The sequence below is a fragment of the Chiroxiphia lanceolata genome, chromosome 29 (assembly GCF_009829145.1).
Source record: "Chiroxiphia lanceolata isolate bChiLan1 chromosome 29, bChiLan1.pri, whole genome shotgun sequence".
Classification (NCBI taxonomy): Eukaryota; Metazoa; Chordata; class Aves; order Passeriformes; family Pipridae; genus Chiroxiphia; species Chiroxiphia lanceolata.
The window spans coordinates 397,103-420,878 of NC_045665.1; the positions used below are offsets into that span (position 1 = coordinate 397,103).

At 53.8% G+C, this 23,776-nt stretch overlaps 4 protein-coding genes and 1 long non-coding RNA gene across 5 annotated transcripts; 2 read left to right on the plus strand and 3 right to left on the minus strand.

The window, feature by feature from the left end:
• The first annotated feature begins 1,060 nt into the window (after window positions 1–1,060).
• On the plus strand, window positions 1,061–3,313 carry LOC116799806 (scale keratin-like). The gene is made up of 2 exons (XM_032713188.1): window positions 1,061–1,285; window positions 2,117–3,313. Exons 1-2 carry the CDS (start codon window positions 1,111–1,113, stop codon window positions 2,530–2,532), a joined length of 591 nt encoding a protein of 196 aa, XP_032569079.1. The 5' UTR covers window positions 1,061–1,110; the 3' UTR covers window positions 2,533–3,313.
• A 1,134-nt stretch (window positions 3,314–4,447) lies between these two features.
• LOC116799807 lies at window positions 4,448–6,500 on the minus strand. The gene is made up of 2 exons (XR_004361122.1): window positions 6,367–6,500; window positions 4,448–5,456 (listed from the first exon to the last, which is right to left on the minus strand). It is a non-coding gene; the product is annotated as an uncharacterized LOC116799807 (long non-coding RNA).
• A 6,745-nt stretch (window positions 6,501–13,245) lies between these two features.
• Window positions 13,246–13,662, minus strand: LOC116799598 (scale keratin-like). The gene has a single exon (XM_032712844.1). It carries the CDS (start codon window positions 13,660–13,662, stop codon window positions 13,246–13,248), a length of 417 nt encoding a protein of 138 aa, XP_032568735.1.
• A 5,136-nt stretch (window positions 13,663–18,798) lies between these two features.
• Window positions 18,799–19,155, plus strand: LOC116799599 (scale keratin-like). The gene has a single exon (XM_032712845.1). It carries the CDS (start codon window positions 18,799–18,801, stop codon window positions 19,153–19,155), a length of 357 nt encoding a protein of 118 aa, XP_032568736.1.
• A 1,098-nt stretch (window positions 19,156–20,253) lies between these two features.
• On the minus strand, window positions 20,254–21,547 carry LOC116799600 (scale keratin-like). Its single transcript, XM_032712846.1, has 3 exons — window positions 21,400–21,547; window positions 21,103–21,175; window positions 20,254–20,866 (listed from the first exon to the last, which is right to left on the minus strand). Exons 1-3 carry the CDS (start codon window positions 21,545–21,547, stop codon window positions 20,377–20,379), a joined length of 711 nt encoding a protein of 236 aa, XP_032568737.1. The 3' UTR covers window positions 20,254–20,376.
• Between the last annotated feature and the right edge of the window lie 2,229 nt (window positions 21,548–23,776).

Below are 23,776 nucleotides of genomic sequence, written 5' to 3' on the forward strand. Positions count from 1 at the left end.
CCCTCCCCACCAGGGGCTGGGCAAGGCTGAGAATTCCAGTGGGGCACAAAAGTGAGGAATTTGCCCGTTTCATCTTTTTGTGTGGAGAGGAGAAGGTTGTGTGGAGACCCCAGAGCAGCTCCCAGGGTCTGAGGGGGCTGCAGGGAACAGGGGGAGAGGGGTGTTCATCAGGAACTGGGCTGACAGGACAAGGGGGAAGGGTTCACGCTGACAGAGGGGAAATTTAGAGAGGATATTGGGAAGGAATTCCCCCCTGTGAGGGTGGGGAGGGACTGGAATGGAATTCCCAGAGAAGCTGTGGCTGCCCCATCCCTGGAAGCGTCCAAGGCCAGATTGGAGCAACCTGGGCTGGTGGGAGGTGCAGTGGGATGACCCTAAGGGTCCTTCCAACCCCAAGCATTCCATGTTTCTGTGATTCCAGGTCCTCCTTTGGGGCTGTGCACAGAGTTGTGAGGATCCATTCATGTTTGCATTTGCAGCAGGAGGAATTTCCCCCTGGAAAGGGTGTTCAGGCCTTGGCAGGGGCTGCCCAGGGAGGTGGGGGAGTCCCCAGCCCTGGGGGTGTCCAGGGAAGGACTGGCTGTGGCACTGAGTGCTCTGGGCTGGGGCCAAGGTGGGGATGGGGCACAGGGGGGACTGGATGATCCTGGAGGACTTTTCCAACCTGAATGAATCTGGAAAAAAAAAAAAAATGCTGATATCCCTGCAGAGAAAACCTCATCCTTAGGTTTAAACAGATTCAGGGAGTAAAATATGTTTTCTACAATAAAGACAATTCAGGATTTCTAAACCCAAACCCTGCTGCCAATGCCCAAAACTGCCAACCCCCCCCAGGTTTGTGGCTGTGAGAGGGATCAGGAGGTTTTTCCACCTGGCTGAGCATTTCATTGCAAAATGTGTGAGCAGATGAGATCAGAGCCAGATCTGAAGCATCAAACCCAAACATGTCCATGACAGCAGGTTCCAGCTCCCATTAAAATCATTAGGGGAAGGTAATGAAGGAAGTGTTAACTAACTGGAAGGAGTTTAATTCCTGCTGCAACGAGCTGGGTGGGAGGGTCCCAGCAGTGAAACTGGTCCTTTGGGCTCCGAGATGAAAGGGAAGCCGGAATGTGCAGGTTGTGCCAGGCAGAGATTTCGGTGATTTTGCAAAGCAAGGAGGGTTTCATCACTCGGGGAGTTGGGCTGTGGCTCAGCCCCCCCAGGCCATCTCCAGGGCTGTATAAAAGCAGCAGCTACCCAGGGTTGTTCCATCTCACTCTCCTGCCTCTCTCCTCCACATCGGGTAAGTCTGATGCCACTTCATTTCTTTCTCGCAGTGCCTCAGTTTTATTCTTTTTAATTCCAGAGCTCAGGATGCTGTTCACTGGAGTTGCTTTACTGGGTTTAGGATGAAATTTTTCCTTCGTTTCTTCTTCCTTAATTTATTTTTAATCTTATTTTTGGAGTATCTTGGCCAGTTGTTTTACTGCGAGGCTTTAGGAGCCAAGATCAGGGGCTGAGGCATTTATTTTAAATAATATGCTAAACAGCATATAATACTGTTATATTTCACATTGTGTCCCTGTAATTCGTATTTGGCCATTCTTGTAGGAGACTGAAAATGCAGGGTGGAATAGGCTTGAAAATGCAGAATTCTCCTGCCCCACTTCAGTTCACTGAATTAGAGAGGCTTGGCCATATCCTAAATTCTTTAATGACCCACCTGAAGAAAGAGCTTGTTTTAAACCCTGAGATCCAACCTGGCCCTGCCCTGGCACAGCTCCAGCTGTTGCCTGGGTGCCGTCCCTGGTCCCCCCAGAGCAGAGCTCAGTCCCTGCCCCTCCCCTGCCCCTGCCCAGGAACTGGAGCTGCACTGAGGTCTCCCCTCAGTCTCCTCCAGCTGAACACACCCAGTGCCCTCAGCCCCTCGAGGCCCTTCCCCATCTCTGCTGCCTCCTTTGGACCCTCTGCAGCAGCTCCAGACCATCCTTCCATTGCAGTGACCAAAACTGCCCCAACATTTGCACCCCGGGCTGGTTTCCCTCATTCCCCAACGACCGAACCCCAAACCCTGACCTGTCGTTCCCTTCGACCTGGCGCCTCGTTTCTGAGCGGCCCCTTCTCTCTGTTGCAGGATCCCCTCCCTCCCCAGCAGAGAAGATGTCCTGCTACGACGTGTGCCCCACCACCCCCAGCATCTCCTGCCCCCAGCCCGTGGCCAACAGCTGCAATGAGCCGTGCGTGCGGCAGTGCCCCGACTCCACCGCGCTCATCCAGCCCCCGCCCGTGGTGGTCACCTTCCCCGGGCCCATCCTCAGCTCCTTCCCCCAGCAGGCCGTGGTGGGCTCCTCGGGGGCACCCGCCTTCGGGGGCTCCCTGGGGCTGGGGGGCCTCTACGGGGGCTCCCTGGGCTACGGGGCCCAGTTTGGATCGGGGGCCCAGTACGGATACGGGAGCCCGGCCCTGGCCGCGCTCGGCGGCAGCTCCTGCGGCCCCTTCTCGTCCCGCCGCTACAGCCGCGTCCTCCGCAACCTCTGCGGGCCCTGCTGAGCCCGGGGGGGCCCCAGAGCCCCGGGGGGGGGCCCAGAGCCCCGGTGAAGACCCCAAACCAGAGCAATGAGGACAAGGGCTCGGCCTTCCCGCAGCCCTGACACGGAGCTCCCGCCCCTTCGCCTTTCTCATCCTTCTCCTGCTCTTTGGTGGCCCCTCAGCGTCTCCTTGTTGCTGTTGTCGCCTGTTCCAGCTTTCCCAGGGCGCTCATTCCCTGTGGACACCACCCCCAGTGACAAGAACCTTCAGCAGCAGCTGCACAACAGCCAGGAGGAGCCGGCTGAGGATGGGGATGTCTCGGAGCAGGACGTTTATTGGTCGTGCCCTGGAATTGTCTGGAAGGGGGGTTTTCGTGCTCTGTGATATCTCGCTTTGCAAACAGGCATTTCTTGCTCATTAAAACTTGTTGCATCACACAGCAGCCTCTGGTTTCCCTTCTTCCCTTCAGCCACAGCCTGTCCCGGGTGGCACCTTCCCAAAAGTCAGGACCAAGGTGCTCCCTTGGGCAGTAGAACCCCAAAACCCTTTAGCCCTGATTTTACGTGGTGTTAAAACCTTCCTGGGGTGAAACTCCTGAGTAGCAGCTTTCCATCCTTTGAAGATATCAAAGGTGTGAAATAACAGAATCCCAGAATCACTGAGGCTGGAAAAACCCTCCAAGATCATCAGGTCCAACCTTTGACCCATCTCCACCTTGTCCCCATCATTCCTGGACCAACAGTGTCTTAACTCCTGTTATTTAAACATGATTTCAGTGGGGCCTTCCCAAACAGCCTCTGAAAATGAGATAATTAGTCAAATTGACATGTTTTCAGGGAGTTCTGATTTCAGGCGAGTTCTGATTTTAGGTGGAGGGTGATGCATGGCATGGGCAGAGTATACAGGATGTGGGTTATTTTGCAGGTCGTGGAATTATGGAATGAGGAATGGTTTGGATTGGAAAGGGCCTCCAAAGTCCATCTAGTCCAACCCCTCTGCCATGGGCCTGATCTTTCACTAGACCGGGTTGCTCAAAAACCAGTTCCAAACAACTTCCAAACACTTCCAAAAATCCCCAAAGGATTCCAGACATGGTTTACTAAATTACTGTTTATAAGTTAAAGGGGAGAATGAGCTTAAAAAAAATCGCTTTTTCAGGTGAGTCTGATCAAGCCTTAATTTGAAACACCTGAAACTAATGGAGATCCTGCAGCTGTAACAACGGTTAAATCCCTTTTACCGGGATCCAAACACATGCCCGGAGCTCGGGAGGATGAGAGAGGGTGCAGTGACCTCTGCGGGTCAGGATGAGACACTGTCGGTTCAGTTCTTACTCCCCTCCAGGGACGGGATCCATGGAATAACCTGTGCCAGCGCCTCCCCACCCTCACACGTGTTGCTGTGCAGGGAACACTTAACAGCTGTTCTTTGTTTGATTTTAAGTGGAGTTGCCAAGGGTTTAGAGGGGAAAAGTTCAAACAACTCACAGAATTCCAGCAAAGATTTGCCATTCAAGTAAAAATTCCTGCTGTCTGTTCAAAGGAAAATTCTACCCGTGGATCCCAGGGCTTCATTTTTAACCAATGAAAAACATCATAAAATCAATGTTTGGGGATATAATTAAACTGGAGCCTCGGGCAAGTGTTGAGACACAGGGAAGACCTTGGGAGCTGCCAGGTTTAACTTTCTGTGTGAGCATGTGGCCAAGAACCACACCTGTCCTGGAGGGAACATCCAACTCAGCTGTGAAGGTTACAAAACACGTTCATCCATCAAGACACGACTTTCTGCCATCACACTTCCTCCTGCTCGAGGGACCTGGGCACCTTCCAAGCTCCGGTGCTGGAAGGAAACAACCCCTGCCACGTTTCACTGCAGAGGCTGAATGGTGAAAACCCCAGAAGTGGTGGACAAAAACCACAGGAGAGCTCTGGGGTTTGGTGCACGGTGGTTTAATGAGGGAGCAAGAAGCAAAACACGTTACTGGGAATGAAAACCAGAGCGAAAATCTCGGCAGGGGCTCCTTGAAGGCTGTAGGCAAAGAGTTGCTCCAGGGCTCTGCCTTCCATGTGCATTGCTCCTGCTTTTCCATGGCATGGGAAGACTTCCACGATCTCATCCCGCTTTCAAACAGCCACAGGTGGTTGATATGATGGTTTTGAGGTCGTTGTTATCAGGAGGTGGAAAGAACAGCCCAAAAACTAAACTGAATCATTGTCTTGGGAACTGCACGGAGCTGTGGAAGGGATGGTGCTCCAGGTGGGCACTGCCAGGACGGGGCTTGGGGAGGCTCATCTTCCTCCTTGGTGGGGGGCTGCTCCTCATTCCTTGCACATTTAACTCAGGCTGCAGCTCCCAGAGCACCAGTGAGCCCTGGAGTCAGAGCAGAACATGGATCCAGAGCAGAACATGGATCTAAAGCATCAGTGAGCCCTGGAGCCAGAGCAGAACATGGATCCAGAGCAGAATATGGATCTAAAGCATCAGTGAGCCCTGGAGCCAGAGCAGAACGTGGATCCAGAGCAGAACATGGATCCAGAGCAGAATATGGATCTAAAGCATCAGTGAGCCCTGGAGCCAGAGCAGAAGGTGCCCTCCCATCACCCTAAAAAGCTCCTGAAGTTGTCGGAGCCGCAGGGCCCCAGAGTGCTCGAGGGTCTCCAGGGGCTCCCGGTGCTGCTGGTGCCCACAAAACCCTCCTGGGGGCAGGAGGTGATGGTGGGAGGTGGGAAGTGTATGACCACGGGGGGTGGGTAAACCACAACCGTGGAGCCCCCAGGGGAGGAGACCCGGGGCTCCCCCCAGCTGCTGGCGATGTGCCTGCGGGATTTGCTGGGAAAGGGAGAGAGGGAGCTGCTGCTCTTCCTGGAGGAGGACATTTCTGGGAGTGGAGACCGGCCTGGAACACACGACCCAGCTCAGACAGCAGGATCCTGCAGGTTGGGCTTGGAAGAGAAAGCGAAACACGGCAAAAAGATCAGAGGGAGGCTCAAAGTTTCAGTTTCGTTTCAGCAGCAACGTCCCTTTTCCCGTCTTCTCGGGCCCTTCTCTCCCCAGGAACAGTTTCTGTTTTGACTCCTAATTATGGAGCCTATTTGAAACATCGTTAGCAGTAAAATAACGTGTCTTTGCACTCAAGTTATCCCCCTGTCCTTTATTGTTTCTCCTTCCCACCATTCCTTGTTGAATCTGACTTCACCTGACAATTCATTTTATAACTGACTGCAGAAAAGAACAGAAACTCTGGGGTTTATTGCAGAAATAACTAGAAAAGAACAGAATCACTGGTCTGCAGGTATTTAGTACCATCCTGGGCTGGTTTTGCACCACTTGTACTCGTTCCAAGTGTAGGAGGGAACTCATTATTCCAGCTGTAAGGAAGAGGTGGCTGAGGCTGGGGAGGGAATGTGTTCCCCGGAGCTATTTGGGGAGGTGACAGGAGGCAGAATTCAGACAAGCCTGGTTGTTCCCGACCCTGTTACTCCTCAGTCTGTCCAACACCACACTTGGCACCAGGGCTCCCCTCCTGTCAGGGAATTCCAGAGCCAGAAGGTCCCTCCTGAGCCTCCTTTTCTCCAGGATGAGCCCCCCCAGCTCCCCCAGGAGTTCTCCAGCCCCTTCTCCTGCTGCTCCAGCCCCTTCCCCAGCTTCATCCCCTTCCCTGGACACGCTCCAGCCCCTCCATGTGAATCGAGTGGCCCAGCCCTGGAGGCAGCCCTGGATGTTCCCTCCCCAGTGCCCAGCACAGAAGGACAACCCTGCCCTGCTCCTGTGGCTGCACTATTTTAAATCCCAGCAAAGTTCAGACCCTGCAGAGTTCCAGCAGCCCAGAGGCAGAAGCAGGTCCAGACTCACCCTTCGGAGCACGGAGCGAGGCAGGAGGAATGGGTGAAGAACGGGGTAAAACAGCCCAGAACTGGGAGCTTTTATGCCTCTCCTTGGGCAGTCAGGAGGAAATGAATCATTCCCGTCTGACGCCCTCGAGCATTATAAAACAGAACTTCCCTCCAGCTGCACTGCCCCGAGCCATGTGATTATTCTGCTCAGCCACAGGGATTTTTACATCTGTGTCATTACTCAGGAAAAGTAAGGGAGGGGTGTTTTGCCTTTTTTTTTTTATTTTTCCTGCCTCTCTGGCTGTCAGGCAAAGACTGCTCAGAAGTTTATCCATGAACACAAAATGCTGATATACCTGAGACACTGCCCCACTTTTCCCATGTCATGCTGCAGTAAAGGGTCTCTGAGCAATTCATCCCATCCTTCCCACACACATTAATTCCCATGCCTCTGATCTGAGGGAAGGGGGAAGACACCTTCGTGTCCAACCTGACACAAGGACACCTTCCCACTCGGTTTGGAAACAGGAATTGTTTGTTCCCATCCTTCTGGGCAAGAAACAAACACAAAGCACGAGTCCAACCTCCAGCTTTAAAAGCACAGATGGAACACCCAGCCCTGGAATGGGGGACAGGAGCCTCCAACAACGAGGGATCCATGTCCCCCTTCCCTTGTTTGGGATTCTGTGGGATCGTGGCTGGAGCTCTCGGGCTCCTGAGCCACGGACACCTCGTGGTTCAGGGTGGCACAGGCTGGGGAGGGAAGTTGTGCATCACCCCTGGGAACCTGGGGCTGGAATGTCAAAGGGCAGGTTCAGCTGCTGCAGGGGATTTGCTGCTGCTGCTGCTGCAGATTTATCCCTCAGATCCAGTTTCCTCCCCAGTTATTCACTGGTAAAAACTACTTCCCATTGTCTCCCCATTTTCCATCCCCAAGCTGACATTATTTCCAAATGCTTTTTTTTTCTTTAGCCTCAAGGAGACGAGTTCTTCCCTTCCAAATTCCTCCTTTTCTATGGAATTACAGGTTGAATGGCTTGCTCTGAGTGACCCTAAGATGTCTGTTCTAAAATGTTCATTGAATTCCAGTTTTCCATTGGCATTTGGTGACTGTGATCCATAATTCAGTGCAATGCTGTGCAGGTGACCCTCGTAAGGAAGCCTCTTTCCTGGGGCTACCTCAGGAGTTCCCTGAGTGGTGTTTCCCAGCAGAGACACCCTTGGAAGTTGCTGACGGCAGAGGATTCACATTCACAAGAAACAGGAACAGAAACAGAGGGAAGAAGATGTTGTGGAGCCCCAAACCACAGGGTTTGCTCCTCCTGCCCCAGCCACGCCTGGTTTCACTGGCTCTGGGAGCAGGTGAAGACACAACCCCACAGACACCTCCATGAATCACCCAGTCCTTGGAAATGCATCCCTTCCCTTCCCACCCTGTTCTCCTAAAAAGGAGATAAACACTTGTATCAGTGGGACTGGGCACTCGGGGAGTTCTCCAGGGGTCACTTTTGGGGCCAGTCCTGTTTCATGTCTCCATCCAGGACCCGGATGAGGGGCCTGAGGCTCCCCCAGCTCACAGAGCCCAGGCTGGGGGGGGTGAGGATCTGCTGGGTGGGATGAGGATCAGTTAGAGGGGATGAGGATCAGTTAGGGGGGATGAGGGTCAGTTAGGGGGGATGAGGGTTAGTTAGGGGGGATGAGGATCAGCTGGGGGGATGAGGATCAGTTAGGGGGGATGAGGGTCAGTTAGGGGGGATGAGGATCAGTTAGGGGGGATGAGGGGTAGTTAGGGGGGATGAGGATCAGCTGGGGGGGATGAGGGTCAGTTAGGGGGATGAGGGTCAGCTGGGGGGGATGAGGATCAGCTGGGGGAATGAGGATCAGTTAGGGGGGATGAGGATCAGTTAGGGGGGATGAGGATCAGTTAGGGGGGATGAGGGTCAGTTAGGGGGGATGAGGGTTAGTTAGGGGGGATGAGGATCAGCTGGGGGGGATGAGGGTCAGTTAGGGGGGATGAGGGTCAGCTGGGGGGGATGAGGATCAGCTGGGGGAATGAGGATCAGCTGGGGGGATGAGGATCAGTTAGGGGGGATGAGGATCAGTTAGGGGGGATGAGGGTCAGTTAGGGGGGATGAGGGTTAGTTAGGGGGGATGAGGATCAGCTGGGGGGATGAGGATCAGTTAGGGGGGATGAGGGTCAGTTAGGGGGGATGAGGATCAGTTAGGGGGGATGAGGGTTAGTTAGGGGGGATGAGGATCAGCTGGGGGGGATGAGGGTCAGTTAGGGGGGATGAGGGTCAGCTGGGGGGGATGAGGATCAGCTGGGGGAATGAGGATCAGCTGAGGGGGGTGAGGATCAGTTAGGGGGGATGAGGATCAGCTGGGGGGGATGAGGGTCAGTTAGGGGGGATGAGGATCAGCTGGGGGGGATGAGGGTTAGTTAGGGGGGATGAGGATCAGCTGGGGGGGATGAGGGTCAGTTAGGGGGGATGAGGATCAGCTGGGGGGGATGAGGATCAGCTGGGGGGGGTGTGGAACTGCTGGAGGGCAGCAGCTCTGCAGAGGGGTGGCACAGGCTGGATCCACGAGCTGAGGGGCAGCAGGGCCAAGTGCTGGATCCTGCCCCTGGAGTCACAGTGACCCCAGGGAACATTCCAGGCTTGGAGAAGGGTGGCTAAGCTGGAAAAGGACCTGGGGGTGCTGGTCAAGAGCACCTCGACAGGAGCTCAGGTGTGTCCAGGTGGCCAAGAGGGCCAGTGGCACCTGGTTGGTGCCAAACTGAGTGTGGGCACAGCACCGGGGCTGTTCCTCTGTGTAGGCACCTCCAGTGCTGCTTCCACCCTCAAGCTGTGCCAGGGGAGGTTCAGGTTAGAAGGTTTTCTGTCTCCAGTGGTTTTCTAGCAGTGAAAAATGCTGCAGCACAAGGTTTAAAGCAGGACTAGAACCTGGCAAAGCTCATTGCTGAGCAGAGGGCTGAGAGAGAGCGTGGGTTTGTTCAGTTGGGGTCCTCACTCCCCTCTCACTTTAGGGCCTTATTAGGGTGGAAACACCAACCCTGCACCCAGGAGAGTCCCTCAGTTGTGTTGTTTCCCCCAAGCAGGCAGAGAGCAAAGGCAGAACACTCAGATTATGATGCAGCCTGATTTATTAATGGGTGACAGAGGGGGGAAAGGTCACAAAAGCAAAAGGTGATCGTACAGAAAATGAGGCTTTGACACAGTTGGCCTCTGGTTTCAGGAAGCTTCATTCCAAGCAGTGCGTTCTTTCCTTCTCCTCCAAGTGTCAGCTTCCCCCTGCAGTCCAGTTCTCACAACTCCTGGTGGATACCAAGAGCAGCTTCGAGTGGGAGAAATCACAGGGTACAAACTTTCCCTTTTGCTCCCTGGATAATGTTGTTGGTTGGGATGTGGGAGGAATATTGATGCATTTGAAATTTGGACCGTGAGAGGAACAGAACACCACATTTAGAGCTAAGGCAGGAGGCACAGGAGTGGGTACAAGCACAAACACAATCGAGTGGCAGCAGGAATCAGCCTTTTCATGGCAGCGTTTTAAAAAGCCATTTTACTCTTGAGATTGGATCTTGCATTCAGCACCCTGGCTGCTGCTCTTGGAGAAAGAGAACTCCTGCTGGCTCTGGGAGGGCTCCCACCTCCTGAACCTGTACCCACCGACCCTGGGGGAGCAATAAGAGGACGAGAAGTTGCTCCCCTGGGACGCCCCGTAACAAAAGGAGCCTCTGGAGCCGTAAAATCCCCCAGAGCCCAGGGAGGCCTCGAGGGCAGCTGGTGCTGAGGATCCCACCACGCTCTCCTGGGGGCAGGAGCTCAGGATGGGCCCAGGGAAGGTGATGACCACGGGGGGTGGGTAGATCACGGCCCGGGAGTCCCCGCAGGAGGTGACACAGGGCTCGTTCCAGGCGTCGGCCACGGGCTGAGGGCAGGACACCCAGCAGGGAGAGGAGCTGCAGATCTGCCTGGAGGAGGACATGGTGCTGCACTGGAGGTGGCTCTGAAACACAGGAACACAGGGCTTGGAGTCACAGAGTGTTCTGAGCTGAGAGGAACCCAGGAGGATCACCCGGGTCCAACCCCTGGCCCTGCACAGACACCCCAAAATCCCACCAGGGATTCCTCCCTCAGGAGGAACCTGCAGATCCCGAGGAGGGCTCCCCTGGGGCTCCTCCAGGGTCATTTTAAAGCAGCTCAGTGGCAGGACAGGACTGATGGAACTTTGGGAATTCAGTGGAAGGATGGGGTTTGTAGAACTCCCTCTCACAGGGAGCTTCAAACTTCACCCACCACCAGAGCCCAGACTGGGCTGCAGCTCATTTCTGTGCCAGCCAGGATTGGGCTGCAGCTCATTTCTGTGCCAGCCAGGATTGGGCTGCAGCTCATTTCTGTGCCAGCCAGGATTGGGCTGCAGCTCATTTCTGTGCCAGCCAGGATTGGGCTGCAGCTCATTTCTGTGCCAGCCCAGACTGGGCTGCAGCTCATTTCTGTGCCAGCCAGGATTGGGCTGCAGCTCATTTCTGTGCCAGCCCAGACTGGGCTGCAGCTCATTTCTGTGCCAGCCAGGATTGGGCTGCAGCTCATTTCTATCCCAGCTTTAGGAACTCAGGGCTGTGAATCCTTGAAGGACTCAGCAAGGAGTGCAGGATTCCCTCAGGGAGCTGGAGGATCCCAGCCCTGAGCTCTCTGCAGGCTCAGAAGGTGCTGGAACAGCCCCTCAACCCCACAGCAGAATTCCACATAGGGTTCAGTTAATCAGCATTAAAAGACCCCATAAAAAAAGGTGCAAAGAATGAAAAACTTACCTGAGTTCCTGAGGAGGAGTGAGGAGAAGCTGTGGGGAGAGGTGTGAGTGGCCCAGGATTTTATACTCCTGTCTGGAGCCTCTGAACCACCCCCTGCACGTGATGTTGGAGCAGGTTCCGAGCAGCAGCGATGACACACAACCACTCACAGCTCACAATCACCAATTATTGGGCAATTCCAGCTTTCCAGCACACCTGGACACGTCACCCCGTTACATCTTCAGCCACAGCAGATTCCAGCCTCTCCAAACCCATCCCTGGGATTTGTCCTCTGCGGGAACGAGGGGCAGTTCAACAAAACCAAAACCAACTGCATTGAGGTTTATATCTTTTATGGTTTAGGATTGACTCACAGGTGGGGAAAAGGAATCGATAAACAGTTCTCAGCTTTCCCTGGAATCCACACAGAGAGGGGGAAACTCCAGGTTTTTTTGTTGCCTTTGCCCCCCCCGAGGATTTTCCAGGGCCCTGATGACACCAGGGTTTGATTCCTTGATCAATACAACAATCACCCCCATTGATGGGGGACATTAAAGGATTCAGGCCCTTAATTACAGCAATAAATTCCACTGTGGAATCCTGGATCAGGAAACCTGGTGCCTAATGCTCCTTAAGGTGGAGAAGGATGTGAAAGAACCACAGAAGGAAAGGAGTTTGATTCATTCCCACCCAAAAGCAGCCTAGGGAGTGGGTTGGTGCCAGGAAGGACCTGGTGAACCCTGAGCTGGGCTGTTGTGTCACCCACGAGGAAATGGGGATCACCAGAGTCAGTAGGACCAGTCAGAGAACTCCTGCACATCCAGGTGAGCTGAATGTGCAACAAAAACCTGTGGGTAAAGCAGAAAATCCTCCTGAGCAAGGAAGGGCTTCCCAGGGGCTGTCTGGGACCATCTGGGGTCTGGGGGGGGAAAAGGAAACCTCAGAGAGGCAGAGATGGGATGTTTGACCCCCCAGAGCTGCCACAGCTCCCCTTGCAGAGGGAAAATCTGATTAAAATGGGCATCTGGGAGCTGCTTCTCCAGAGGTTTCATGGGAAAAGGGTCAAGGATTCCACAGTGGGAAAGGTTATTTCCTCCCTCCGAGTGTCAGGGGGGTTCAGCAGCGCTGAGGGAACCTCTCCCAAATGTCCCTGTGCTCTGGTTTGGGGCTGGTAGGAGGAACACAGAGGTCCCTCAGCAAGGAACAGAGAGGCAGAAATCCCCCCCTCCCCTGCTGATTTGTCTCGTTCCCAGCGGGTTTGTCCCTTTTGCAGCTTTCACCAAAATATTTGAAGGGAAAATGGGGTCGAAAAACAAACGAAAGAACGAAACCAAACAAAGCAAAAGGAGAACGAAACAAAAACAGAAAACGAACCAAACAAAAAGGAAAATGAAACTAAAACAGAGTCAGGAGGAGGCAGGAGGGGTGGGAGGTGCAGCTGCTGGGATGTTGAGGGGTTTGCTTTGCTCTTTTCTTACTCCTGGCTCTGTCCTGAGGGAATTTCTTGCTCCCTTCAGTGACCCTTGTGGGTTTGATGGTGACAGATCATCTTGGCTGCATCAGCAGCTTCTCCCTGCCCTTCTCTGGCCAACCTGTGCCAGGCCCTCCCCACCCTCCCAGGGGAGAATTTCTTCCACAAACTCAAGTAACTCATATATTGTTAAAGTATAAAGTGTATAAAATTAAAAGAGTACGTGCATGAAGTGTATAAAAGTAAAGTTTGAAGTCTGTAAAGTTTTATATAAAAAATACTTGTGTGATGTCCGTGGCTGTGAAACATTCGGGATTTTTATCAAGGTCTGGGATTTCCTTTTAACACCTTTGTTAATGCAAGAGATGAGCAGCCGGGGGTTCTTTTGGCATCAGTGGATTTAGAAAGCACACAAATAAAAGCAGAAAACGTTCCATTGTGATGCAGAAAGGCTTTTACTGACAAATGGGGTCTATCAGACAACAGCAACACTGCAGGGAACAAGGGAGAGGAATGAGGTTAAATTTACACAGAGTGATTTGGGAGCAGAGGCAGGAATTGGGAGCAGAGAGCGATTCCAGAAGGGCGATGCAGCGTCTGGGATGGAGAAGAATTCCTGGCCTTCCCTTCACTCAAAATCGGCGAATCTGCTCCTGTTTCTGCTGGATTTTGTCATCCAGGGAGCCCTTGGAGGGCTGGGGAGGGCGGGACATCCCGGGGTAAGCGGAATACCGGGAATAGCAGGGGTAGGAATATCGGCCGGACAGGGAAGCGCCGGATCCCCAGGAGCTCTGAGCACCCCCAGAGCTCCCCAGGCCAAAGGAACCCGCCGGCCCCACGGGCAGGGAGGTGCCCACCACGCTCTCCTGGGGGCAGGAGCTCAGGATGGGGCCCGGGAAGACGATGGACACGGGAGGGGGGTAGAGCACAGCTCGGGAGTCCCCGCACGAGGTGACACAGGGCTGGCTCCAGGCGTCGGCCACGGGCTGGGGACACGGCACCGGGCAGGGCAGGGAGCAGCGGGAGCTCAGCTGGCTGCAGAAGGACATCCTGGGCCTGGAGAGAGGCTGCAACACAACAGGGGGACAAAGGGGAGCCTCCATCAGTCAGACCAGGCAACGTTCCACGGGTGCCCCTGGGAACCCCAGCGGGGCTGGGCTGGAAGGGACCTCAGGGATCAGCCAGTTCCAAGCCCTGCCGTGGATTCAGCTGGGACACATCGGAGGGTACAAAGAAATTCCTGCCTGGCAGGGTGGGGAGACCCTGGCACAGGTTATTCCAGGCATGTCCCTGCATCCCTGCAAGTGTCCAAGGCCAGGTTGGACGGGGCTGGGAACAACCTGGGATAGTGGAAGGTGGCCCTGCCCAGGCAGGGGGTGGAATGAGGTGGGATTTAAGGTCCCTTCCAACCCAAACCATTCCAGGATTCCATCATTTCTTGAGGTCTGATGCTTCCCCCAGAAATCCCATTCCCTCCAAACCCTGCCAGCATGAAAGAAACACCAGAACCCTTTGATTCGAATGAAAACAAACACTCCACCAACAATAGACAAAGCCATAGGAAGTGCTCAGACATGAGCACATTAAAACAACCATTCTGTGATTCCAGAAATCTCCATTTTAAGGTCCCTTCCAACCCAAACCATTCCATGAATCCACATTAAAGTGCTTTTAGGTCAGACTTACCAAGTTGACGAGCAAGGAGAAGCTCAGAGGGGTGGATTGAGTGGATTGAGGATCTCTGTGCTCCCAGCACAGCAGGACAGAGCTGAGCTCTCAAGTGCTTTGGAGGCTCCAGGTGCTTTTATCCAGTCCCTCAGTTTGCCCCGGGGGACGTGAACCTTTCCCCTTGTCCTCCTCGTCCCTCAAATGCACTTTTTTGGCATCTGTCACTCAATCAAGGTCTTTGGGACCATTGTTTCTCCTGAGTAACTCCACCTCAGATGGTTTTAAATCCCCATCACAGCCCAGAGACTCCTCTCCTGTCAGGCAGGGAGGGTGATTTCCACCTTTGTTTTGATCTGACAACTTTGCTGGGGACAGAGGGAGACGAATCTTCACATAAATGTTTCAGGTTGTGCTGCTGTGTTACAGCTCAGCCAATATCTGCACCTGGACTGGCCATTTATTGGTGTTTGCTTGTTTTTCACAGGGTTAGGAACACCAGGACAGAGCTGGAGATCAACATCCCAGACCTCTGTCCAAGGCCACCTTATGGAATCCTGGAATCCTGGGAGGGCTGGGGTTGGAAGGGACCTGAAAGATCATCCAGTTCCACCTCCTGCCATGGGCAGGGACACCTTCCTCTGTCCCAGGTCACTCCAACCCGGCCTTGGACACTCCCAGGGATGGGGCAGCCATGGAATAACCTGTGCCAGGGCCTCCCCACCCTCCCAGGGAAGGATTCCTTCCCAACATCCATCCAAACCTCCTCTCTGTCGCTCTGAACCACCCCCCTTGTCCTGCCACTGCAGGCCCTTGCCCAAAGTCTCTCCCCACATTCCTTGGAGCCCCTTCAGGTCCTGGAAGGCCACAGTCAGGTCACCCCAAAGCTGAACAATCCCAATTTTCCCAGCCTTTCCTCCCAGCAGAGCTGCTCCATCCCTCTGCTCAGCTCCTCTGGAGTGGCTCCAGCAGCTCCAGGTGCTCCCTGGGCTGTTCCCCAGGGCTGGGGGGTCTCCCCTGAGGGGGCAGAGGGGCTCAGACCCCAATTCCAGCTCTCCAAACTCAGTCCTTGACTCAGAGCCGGGGCAGGAGATGAAAGGATGTGCCCAGGGCCCCTCCCAGCTTTCCCTCTGAATCAACAAGTGCCTTATTTTGCCTCAGACTTTTAATAATCCCATTAAGAAATCAACAATAAAAGTTGCCCAATTCATTTGGGTGTTGGACAAATGAGTGGTTGTGTATAAAGGGGTGAAAAAACAAGGATTTTACATTGTCTTGAGATAAGGAAACACCGAGGTTGAGAAATAATAATGGGGGTATTAAAATGGGCAGCAACTGAAGGGGTGTGATCACAGAGCAAACGTGATTTCCAGGGAAGGAGTTGCAAAGGACTCCGTGAGATCATTTCGAGCCTGAGAGGGAAGAAAACTTTCGGGTGAGGATGAAGGAAACAGTGATTCAGAAGTTTGGAGGAGAAGTGTTCAGCACAAACCCAGGCACCTGCTGAGCCTTGTTTTCCTTTCGGAGGGACCACTCATCGCTCCCAACTCAGGAAACCTGTGACTGGTACAGCCCTTCCCTCTGAAAGGTGCTGAGCCCACGAGAAATGTTCTGGAAACCAGAAAATACACATTTATTAAGCGTTAAAGATGAATATATAGAAATATAAATATATAAAAATATAAATATATAAAAATATAAATATATAAAAATATATATGTATATATAAATATAAATAAACCAGGTTTATTAAGCATTAAAGATAAATATATAAAAATATAAATATATAAAAATATATAAATATATATTTATATATATAAATATAAATAAATCAGGTTTATTAAGCAATAAACCATATTTTGATTTTTGTTTAATTTTTAAATATTTAAATTTATACTTTTATATATAAATACTTTTCTATTGAAACATAAAAACACTTTTTTTTCCCCCAGCAGGTCAAACCCTGCTCTTTTCAGGCCTGTAACACCCACGGGAAGTGGGGAATCACTGCTGGTGATTTCTAGCAGAGAGGATTAAGACAGAGGCACAAATGATTTACCAACCATGCCCTGGCAGTGAAATGAGCCTCTGGGAGGGGATCCCGGGCATGGCTTGTACTCGTGTTAGTATTTGTAATTATAATCCCATTATCTCTTGGCTCATGGAAACAGGGTTGGTGCCCTGATACCACGAGAACTGGGAGCTCCAGGTCAGGCCTGGCAGGAGCCAGGGACGAAACCAGCTGGGATTGGGATGGGCAAGGGAAGGGTCCTCACCCCAAGGGATGGGCAAGGGAAGGGTCCTCACCCCATGGGATGGGCAAGGGAAGGGTCCTCACCCCAAGGGATGGGCAAGGGAAGGGTCCTCAGCCCATGGGATGGGCAAGGGAAGGGTCCTCAGCCCATGGGATGGGCAAGGGAAGGGTCCTCACCCCAAGGGATGGGCAAGGGAAGGGTCCTCACCCCAAGGGATGGGCAAGGGAAGGGTCCTCACCCCAAGGGATGGGCAAGGGAAGGGTCCTCACCCCATGGGATGGGCAAGGGAAGGGTCCTCACCCCAAGGGATGGGCAAGGGAAGGGTCCTCACCCCATGGGATGGGCAAGGGAAGGGTCCTCACCCCATGGGGTGGGCAAGGGAAGGGTCCTCAGCCCATGGGGTGGGCAAGGGAAGGGTCCTCACCCCATGGGGTGGGCAAGGGAAGGGTCCTCACCCCAAGGGATGGGCAAGGGAAGGGTCCTCACCCCAAGGCAGGACAAGGAGGGCACCCAAAAGCCTCTCCCCAAATTCCTGGCTGCTGGAAATCTGCTCCAGCCCCCTGGGCCTGGAGCTGCCCCTGGCCCTGGCTCTGCACTCCGGGGCATTGTTGGTTTTCCAGGTTGGATTTTTCCCCCAAGGGAAAGGAAGGGCCCAAACTCTTGTTTCCAAATAGGCTGAGGAGCAGCACCAGGCAACGTCTGTGTTTACAATGAAGGCCAGTGGAGACAGAGCCTTTCCATCCCACCTGGAGAAGCCACAGGAATGCAGATTGCAGGGCAGGGACGGGGCTCCTTCCGAGCCTTCTGCTGCCAGGAGGAACCAGCACGTGGAACCTGGTTCAGCTCTGCAGTTCAGAAACACTCTGAGCAGCATTTCGGAGTTCAAAGTCCTTTAAGATCATCACATTCAGGTGCAGGAGGACCCAGCATTTGCCCCCTCGCTCTGCTGTGTGCTCTGTTACACTGGGGGAGGAGCTGGATGCAATTCCTCAGTTGTGAAGGTGTTTAATGTGAAACCCTGTGTGTGACCAGAGACAGGTATTTAATGTGAAATCCTGTGTGTGACCAGAGAAAGATATTTAATGTGAAACCCTGTGGGTGACCAGAGAAAGATATTTAATGTGAAATCCTGTGTGTGACCAGAGACAGGTATTTAATGTGAAACCCTGTGTGTGACCAGAGACAGGTATTTAATGTGAAACCCTGTATGTGACCAGAGAAAGATATTTAATGTGTGTGACAGAGCAGGGGCCACTGTGATGCCTCAGAACAAAGTGGAACATTTTGGGGTTTTTGTGCTTTGGAGCTCAGAGGAGTGGAAGGAGGAAGTTCAATTTTGTGCTGAGTAGGAAGAAACTGCTGAGGGTGAATCCCAGCCTTGTCCTGAGATGAAAGATTCCCGTGGGCTGTGATCCCACCCAGCTCCTGTTGCCCAAGAGCAAACAACGTGCCCGGATCCCTCCACCCCCTGCCGCGCCAAGGGCAGGGAAGTTTGGGCTGGAAGGAGGGAGGGCTGAATGCCCAAAGGGTGGCTCAGACCCTGGGCAATGGTATAAAAGTGCTCAGAGCACAGAGCTCCTCAATCCACTCAATCCACCCCTCTGAGCTTCTCCTCGCTCGTCAACTTGGTAAGTCTGACCTAAAAGCACTTTAATGTGGATTCATGGAATGGTTTGGGTTGGAAGGGACCTTAAAATGGAGATTTCTGGAATCACAGAATGGTTGTTTTAATGTGCTCATGTCTGAGCACTTCCTATGGCTTTGCCTATTATTGGTAGAGTTCTTATTTTCATTCAAATCAAAGGGTTCTGGTGCTTCTTTCATGCTGGCAGGGTTTGGAGGGAATGGGATTTCTGGGGGAAGCATCAGACCTCAAGAAATGATGGAATCCTGGAATGGTTTGGGTTGGAAGGGACCTTAAATCCCATCTCATTCCACCCCCTGCCTGGGCAGGGCCACCTTCCACTATCCCAGGTTGTTCCCAGCCCCGTCCAACCTGGCCTTGGACACTTGCAGGGATGCAGGGACATGCCTGGAATAACCTGTGCCAGGGTCTCCCCACCCTGCCAGGCAGGAATTTCTCTGTACCCTCCAATGTGTCCCAGCTGAATCCACGGCAGGGCTTGGAACTGGCTGATCCCTGAGGTCCCTTCCAGCCCAGCCCCGCTGGGATTCCCAGGGGCACCCGTGGAACGTTGCCTGGTCTGACTGATGGAGGCTCCCCTTTGTCCCCCTGTTGTGTTGCAGCCTCTCTCCAGGCCCAGGATGTCCTTCTGCAGCCAGCTGAGCTCCCGCTGCTCCCTGCCCTGCCCGGTGCCGTGTCCCCAGCCCGTGGCCGACGCCTGGAGCCAGCCCTGTGTCACCTCGTGCGGGGACTCCCGAGCTGTGCTCTACCCCCCTCCCGTGTCCATCGTCTTCCCGGGCCCCATCCTGAGCTCCTGCCCCCAGGAGAGCGTGGTGGGCACCTCCCTGCCCGTGGGGCCGGCAGGTTCCTTTGGCCTGGGGAGCTCTGGGGGTGCTCAGAGCTCCTGGGGATCCGGCGCTTCCCTGTCCGGCCGATATTCCTACCCCTGCTATTCCTGGTATTCCACCTACCGTGCTGGGGGCTGCAGGCCCTGCTGAGCGACGTGGATTCCTGAGCATCAGCAGGACTCGGCCCCAGCAAACCCTCCCAGCCCCTCCTGTGCCCTCGGGATGAAGTTCTGCAGCTGTTAAATCCTCGCCCTCCCTCCATTAAAGTCGATGTTGCAGCACAGCCTTTGTTCCCTGCTTTCCTTTTCTCCTCAGCTGGGAACTCTTGGCCACTGGAGCTCAAATGATGCCCCAGCTGAGGGTCAGGCCCGTGGGGGGTTCATCACAAGGTGCCCTGGCTGCCGGGGGGTGCTGCCCATTCAGCCACGAGATGGGGATGGTCCTGAAACCTTCTGTGGGATTTGTGGTGGCAGGGGTGGGATGAGGCAGCAGGAGGGACCTTCTGGATCTCCACAACTCCCTGACAGGAGGGGGGAGCTGGGGGAGGGGGTCGGGCTCTGCTCCCAGGGAACAAGGGACAGGAGGAGGGGGAACGGCCTCAAGCTGTGCCAGGGGAGGGTCAGGTTGGACATGAGGAGGAATTTCCTCCTGGAAAGGGTGTTCAGGCCTTGGTAGGGGCTGCCCAGGGAGGTGGGGGAGTCCCCAGCCCTGGAGGTGCCCAGGGAAGGACTGGCTGTGGCACTGAGTGCTCTGGGCTGGGGCCAAGGTGGGGATGGGGCACAGGGGGGATCCATGGGCTGGGAGGGCTTTGCCATCCTAAATCATCCTGGGATGCACCTCAGCATCTTCACTGCACTTTAAAAGTGTATTTTCTGCTAATTGCAAATGCCAGTGCTGGGAATAGATTTCCCTTCTATCCTGGGAAAGCCTTGGCTTCAGCTGCTCCATGGAGAGGACCCAAACAGGGAGAAGCAGAGCTTTTCTCCTGCTCCTAAGAGCCTTTTATATCTTTCTAATACTGAAGGGCCAAAACTCTCATTTCCAAAGTATCCAAGTACTCGTGGCTGGAAGGAAACCATCCCTGGTGACTACTGGGAATTAAATGCAGCATCTGGAAGAGGAATAAGGGAGCTCAGAAGGAAGGGAGGGGTGGAATGGCCACGGGTCAGTGCTGTGCAACATGGCTTTTAATGGGCACGAGAAGCAAAGCCAACAGTCACAATCACCCAGGGGACAGACACAGGCACTTCAGGACCCTTCAAATCACAAAGCTGCTGCATTTCCTACAGGAATTTCTGCTTTCCTCAGCGCTGCCCGAGAATTCCAGCTCCGTATCCGAGGTTTTCTTGCCCCGAAGCTCCCGGGAATCCTTTAGCAGGGACCGCAACTCCCCCGGCTGCCGGTGCTGTACTGGCGGGGGAGGAACGGGCTGCAGCTACCCCTTCCCACGGCCGAGCAGCCGGAATTGTAGGACCTGCTGGAGTTACACACCCCCCCGTAGCCACTGGAACCCCCAAAGAGGATGGAGCCCCTCAAACCCGCGGGATTTCCGTACCCCCGGGAACCCAGGGAGCCCCCGGAGCCCAAGGAGCGGGCGATGCCCGGGGGGATGCCCGGGGGGCTGCAGCTGCCCACGACGCTTTCCTGGGGGCAGGAGCTCAGGATGGGCCCGGGGAAGGTCAGGACCACGGGCGGGGGGTAAATGACGGCCTTGGAGTCGTCGCAGGAGGTGACACAGAGCTCGTTGCAGGCGTTGGCCAAGGGCTGAGGGCAGGGCAGCTCGCAGGGGCTGCCGCAGGGCAGGCACAGCTCTCCGCAGTAGGACATGGCTCCGGGGACGGCTTTGGTTCCAGGGGTCGGTCTAAAAGACAGGGAGGAGATCAAAATAACACCCAGCACACCTTGGAGCTGCTGCCCAGCTCCCTCCAGCGAATCCGGCTGAAAAACCATCCCAAAAACCAATTTACAGCATCCAAGCGCTTCCGTAGCGAGGCTGGACGAGCAGAGGAGGGAATTTAAACCCCCCGTGCGCTCGAGGAAAAGTGTCTGAATCCCTTGGGGGTCCGTAAGTCTGAGATCAGCTCCCCAAATCCGCACCTCTCCAAGCCCCCAGCGGACAGTTTGGCAGCAGGGACCCGTTTGTAGCTCGGCAGAGGAACAAAGCTCAGCGCTAAAAAATAAAGATCTGAGAGTCAAAAGAGTTAAGCCCGGACTTACCTGATCCGCCGAGGAGGGAAGGTTCGGAGATGGAGGTTAAACAGCCTTGAGCTGCGAGTGCTTTTATAGGATCCCTGCGAGCGCCCGGAGGGTAAAGGGCCTATTTGTAGGTGATTATCTCATTTACTTGCAAATCGGATGCTGTGCCTTGGCTCGCTCCTCGCCCGCCGTAATTACCTCTCGGAGGGGGGGTTGTCCTGCGCCCCACAGGCGATATCCATCTCACGGGTAATTGGGGCTTCCCCTTGATCACCGGTTGCAGCGACGACGCGGAATCACAAAATCTTTCGGGCCGGAAAAGAGCTCCCAGGTCATCGAGTCCCATCTTTGGACAGTCCCAGCCTCGTCGGCCCGAGCAGAGCTGCGGGGGCCGCGTTAAAAACCCACCCAGGGGAGGTTTGGGGCAGAAATCAGGAAGGAATCCTTCCCTGGGGGGGAAAGGGAGGCCCTGGCACAGATTATTCCAGGGATGCCCCATCCCTGGAAGTGTCCAAGGGCGGGTTGGACGGGGCTTGGAGCAGCCTGGGGGTGGAATGGGCTGAGCTTTAGGGTCCCATTCCCTGTTCCCCGTGAACGGCGGTCACGGAGCTCCGGGGGCAGATCCCTTCTCCAGACACAAACTCCCCCCGGGTTTTCCTCCCACCCCTCCATTCCTGTGGAGATCCATCCCCGCAAATGCCCCCTCTGACCCCCCCGAGCGGGATAATCACAGCTCTGATAAATAAATACACCTCCTGCCCTTCGCCTCTGGATGGGGCAGGAGGAAGGAGAATTCCTCTGGGATGGGCAGAACCATCCCCTGCTGCGACTCCTGCCTCCCTCTGCCCGGGCACACCCTGCCCGGCTCCAGCCCTGTACTTTAGGCACGGATTAAATCCTGTGGGATGGTTATGAGGAAGCTCCGGGCAACACTTCCCTTGTTGTTGTTTTAATTTTATTTTATTTATTTTTTTTTTGTTTTGCCGCGGAATCAAAGCACCTCCGTGTGATTAACGTGTTGTAGATACAGAGCTCGGCTGTAATAACATTAATTACATGTTGTTGCACTTTTAGGTTCTCGATAATGAGTAATAGTTTCACTTCAAACCTTAATCTCCTCGTCCTCCTGGGCAGACACTTCGTGGCTCTGCAGGTCATGGTTGTTTTCTTTGACACAGAAGGCAATTTATTTCCTTTGCTGCACTACAATCAGAGTGTTAAATTCACAGACCTTCTGGTCTTTGTATGGTGTAAATCTGCTCTATCAATTGAAAAAATACATAAGAAGATTTCCCTGCATAAAATCTGAGCTTAAGCTGCTAAAAAAAAAATTGAAACCAGCCTTGTAGTGGGATAAATTCAGATCCTCTCATTAAACATACACAGCACAAATTCCACGAGCCTTCCTTCTCCAGGAATAGTTTTGCTTGTCATGTCATTGTGTGAAGAATTTTTGATTCCCCGTGGAAATTGGGAGCCCAGGGATTTATTTACTCTCCACTCTGCTGCCAGCTGGAGGATCTGGGGTTCAACACGTCGACCAAGGCATTTAACCCCAAAGTTTTCAAAATCTAAGGGGGACTTCTGCCCATTTTCTTTGAAAAGCAACGTTGTGTCTCTGGACAGGCTCCAGCACCTCGAGGTCTTTTGAGGGGAGGGAGAGTTGAGTCTCTGGAAGCCCAAAACAGGCAGCAAACCATAAATCAGTAAAAATAAAGTCCAGGAGGGAGAGAATCCCAGCCACTCTTTGCCACAGAGTTCAGGCTCCTCTGAGGAATCAGCAGCAGATTTGGGATTAACAATTATGGACTCATTATCTCATTACACAGCCTGTAAATTCCTGTTGGAAGCTCCAGCTGTGTTGGACACCCCGAAGGAGCAGATTCTGCACCAACACGGGCCAGGAGACATTTCCTGAGGGCTTTTCCTTACAAGCATCAAATAACAGCGTGTGGGGTGGCAGGAGACAGGTTTATAGAACCCCTGTAAATGCAACCATCCCAGTTAATTTAACAAGTAAGAGGTGCAAGAACAGCAGAGCTGTTGGGAAACAAAGCTCCTGCTAATCCTGATTTTAGCAGTGCCTTTGTCAACATTCACCTTCCAGCCTTTCCTCCTCTGGGCAGTGCTTTGGTCTCTGGAGCTTCTGAATCGATGGGGAAAACAAATGAATAATTTATGGCAGGAAAATGCGACTCCAGGGAGGAGTTTCCAGCAGCTTTGAGGGTGGTTTGCTGGTTGCTGCCAGGGGGAACTGGTGTTATAATGGGGGAAGTTGTGTTGCTCCTCCGAGCCAGCTCCCCATCCCTGAGCACCTTGGGAAGGGCAGGATGGACCAGCTGGGGAGGGTTTGGGCCCTGGAGCTGAAAAACAAGCTCAGAGACTTTGGGTTTAGCTCCTGAACCACCAATTCCAAACCTTTCAGAGCTTCCAGAGCTTTCAGAGCTCCCAGTCACAACCTCCTTGGGGAAACAGCACCAGTGGGACCTTTCGGGGGGGATTGGTCACCCCTGGGGTGTCTCACTGCAGGATTAGGAGGTGACAACCTGCACTTCTGCAGCCACAGAGCCACCAT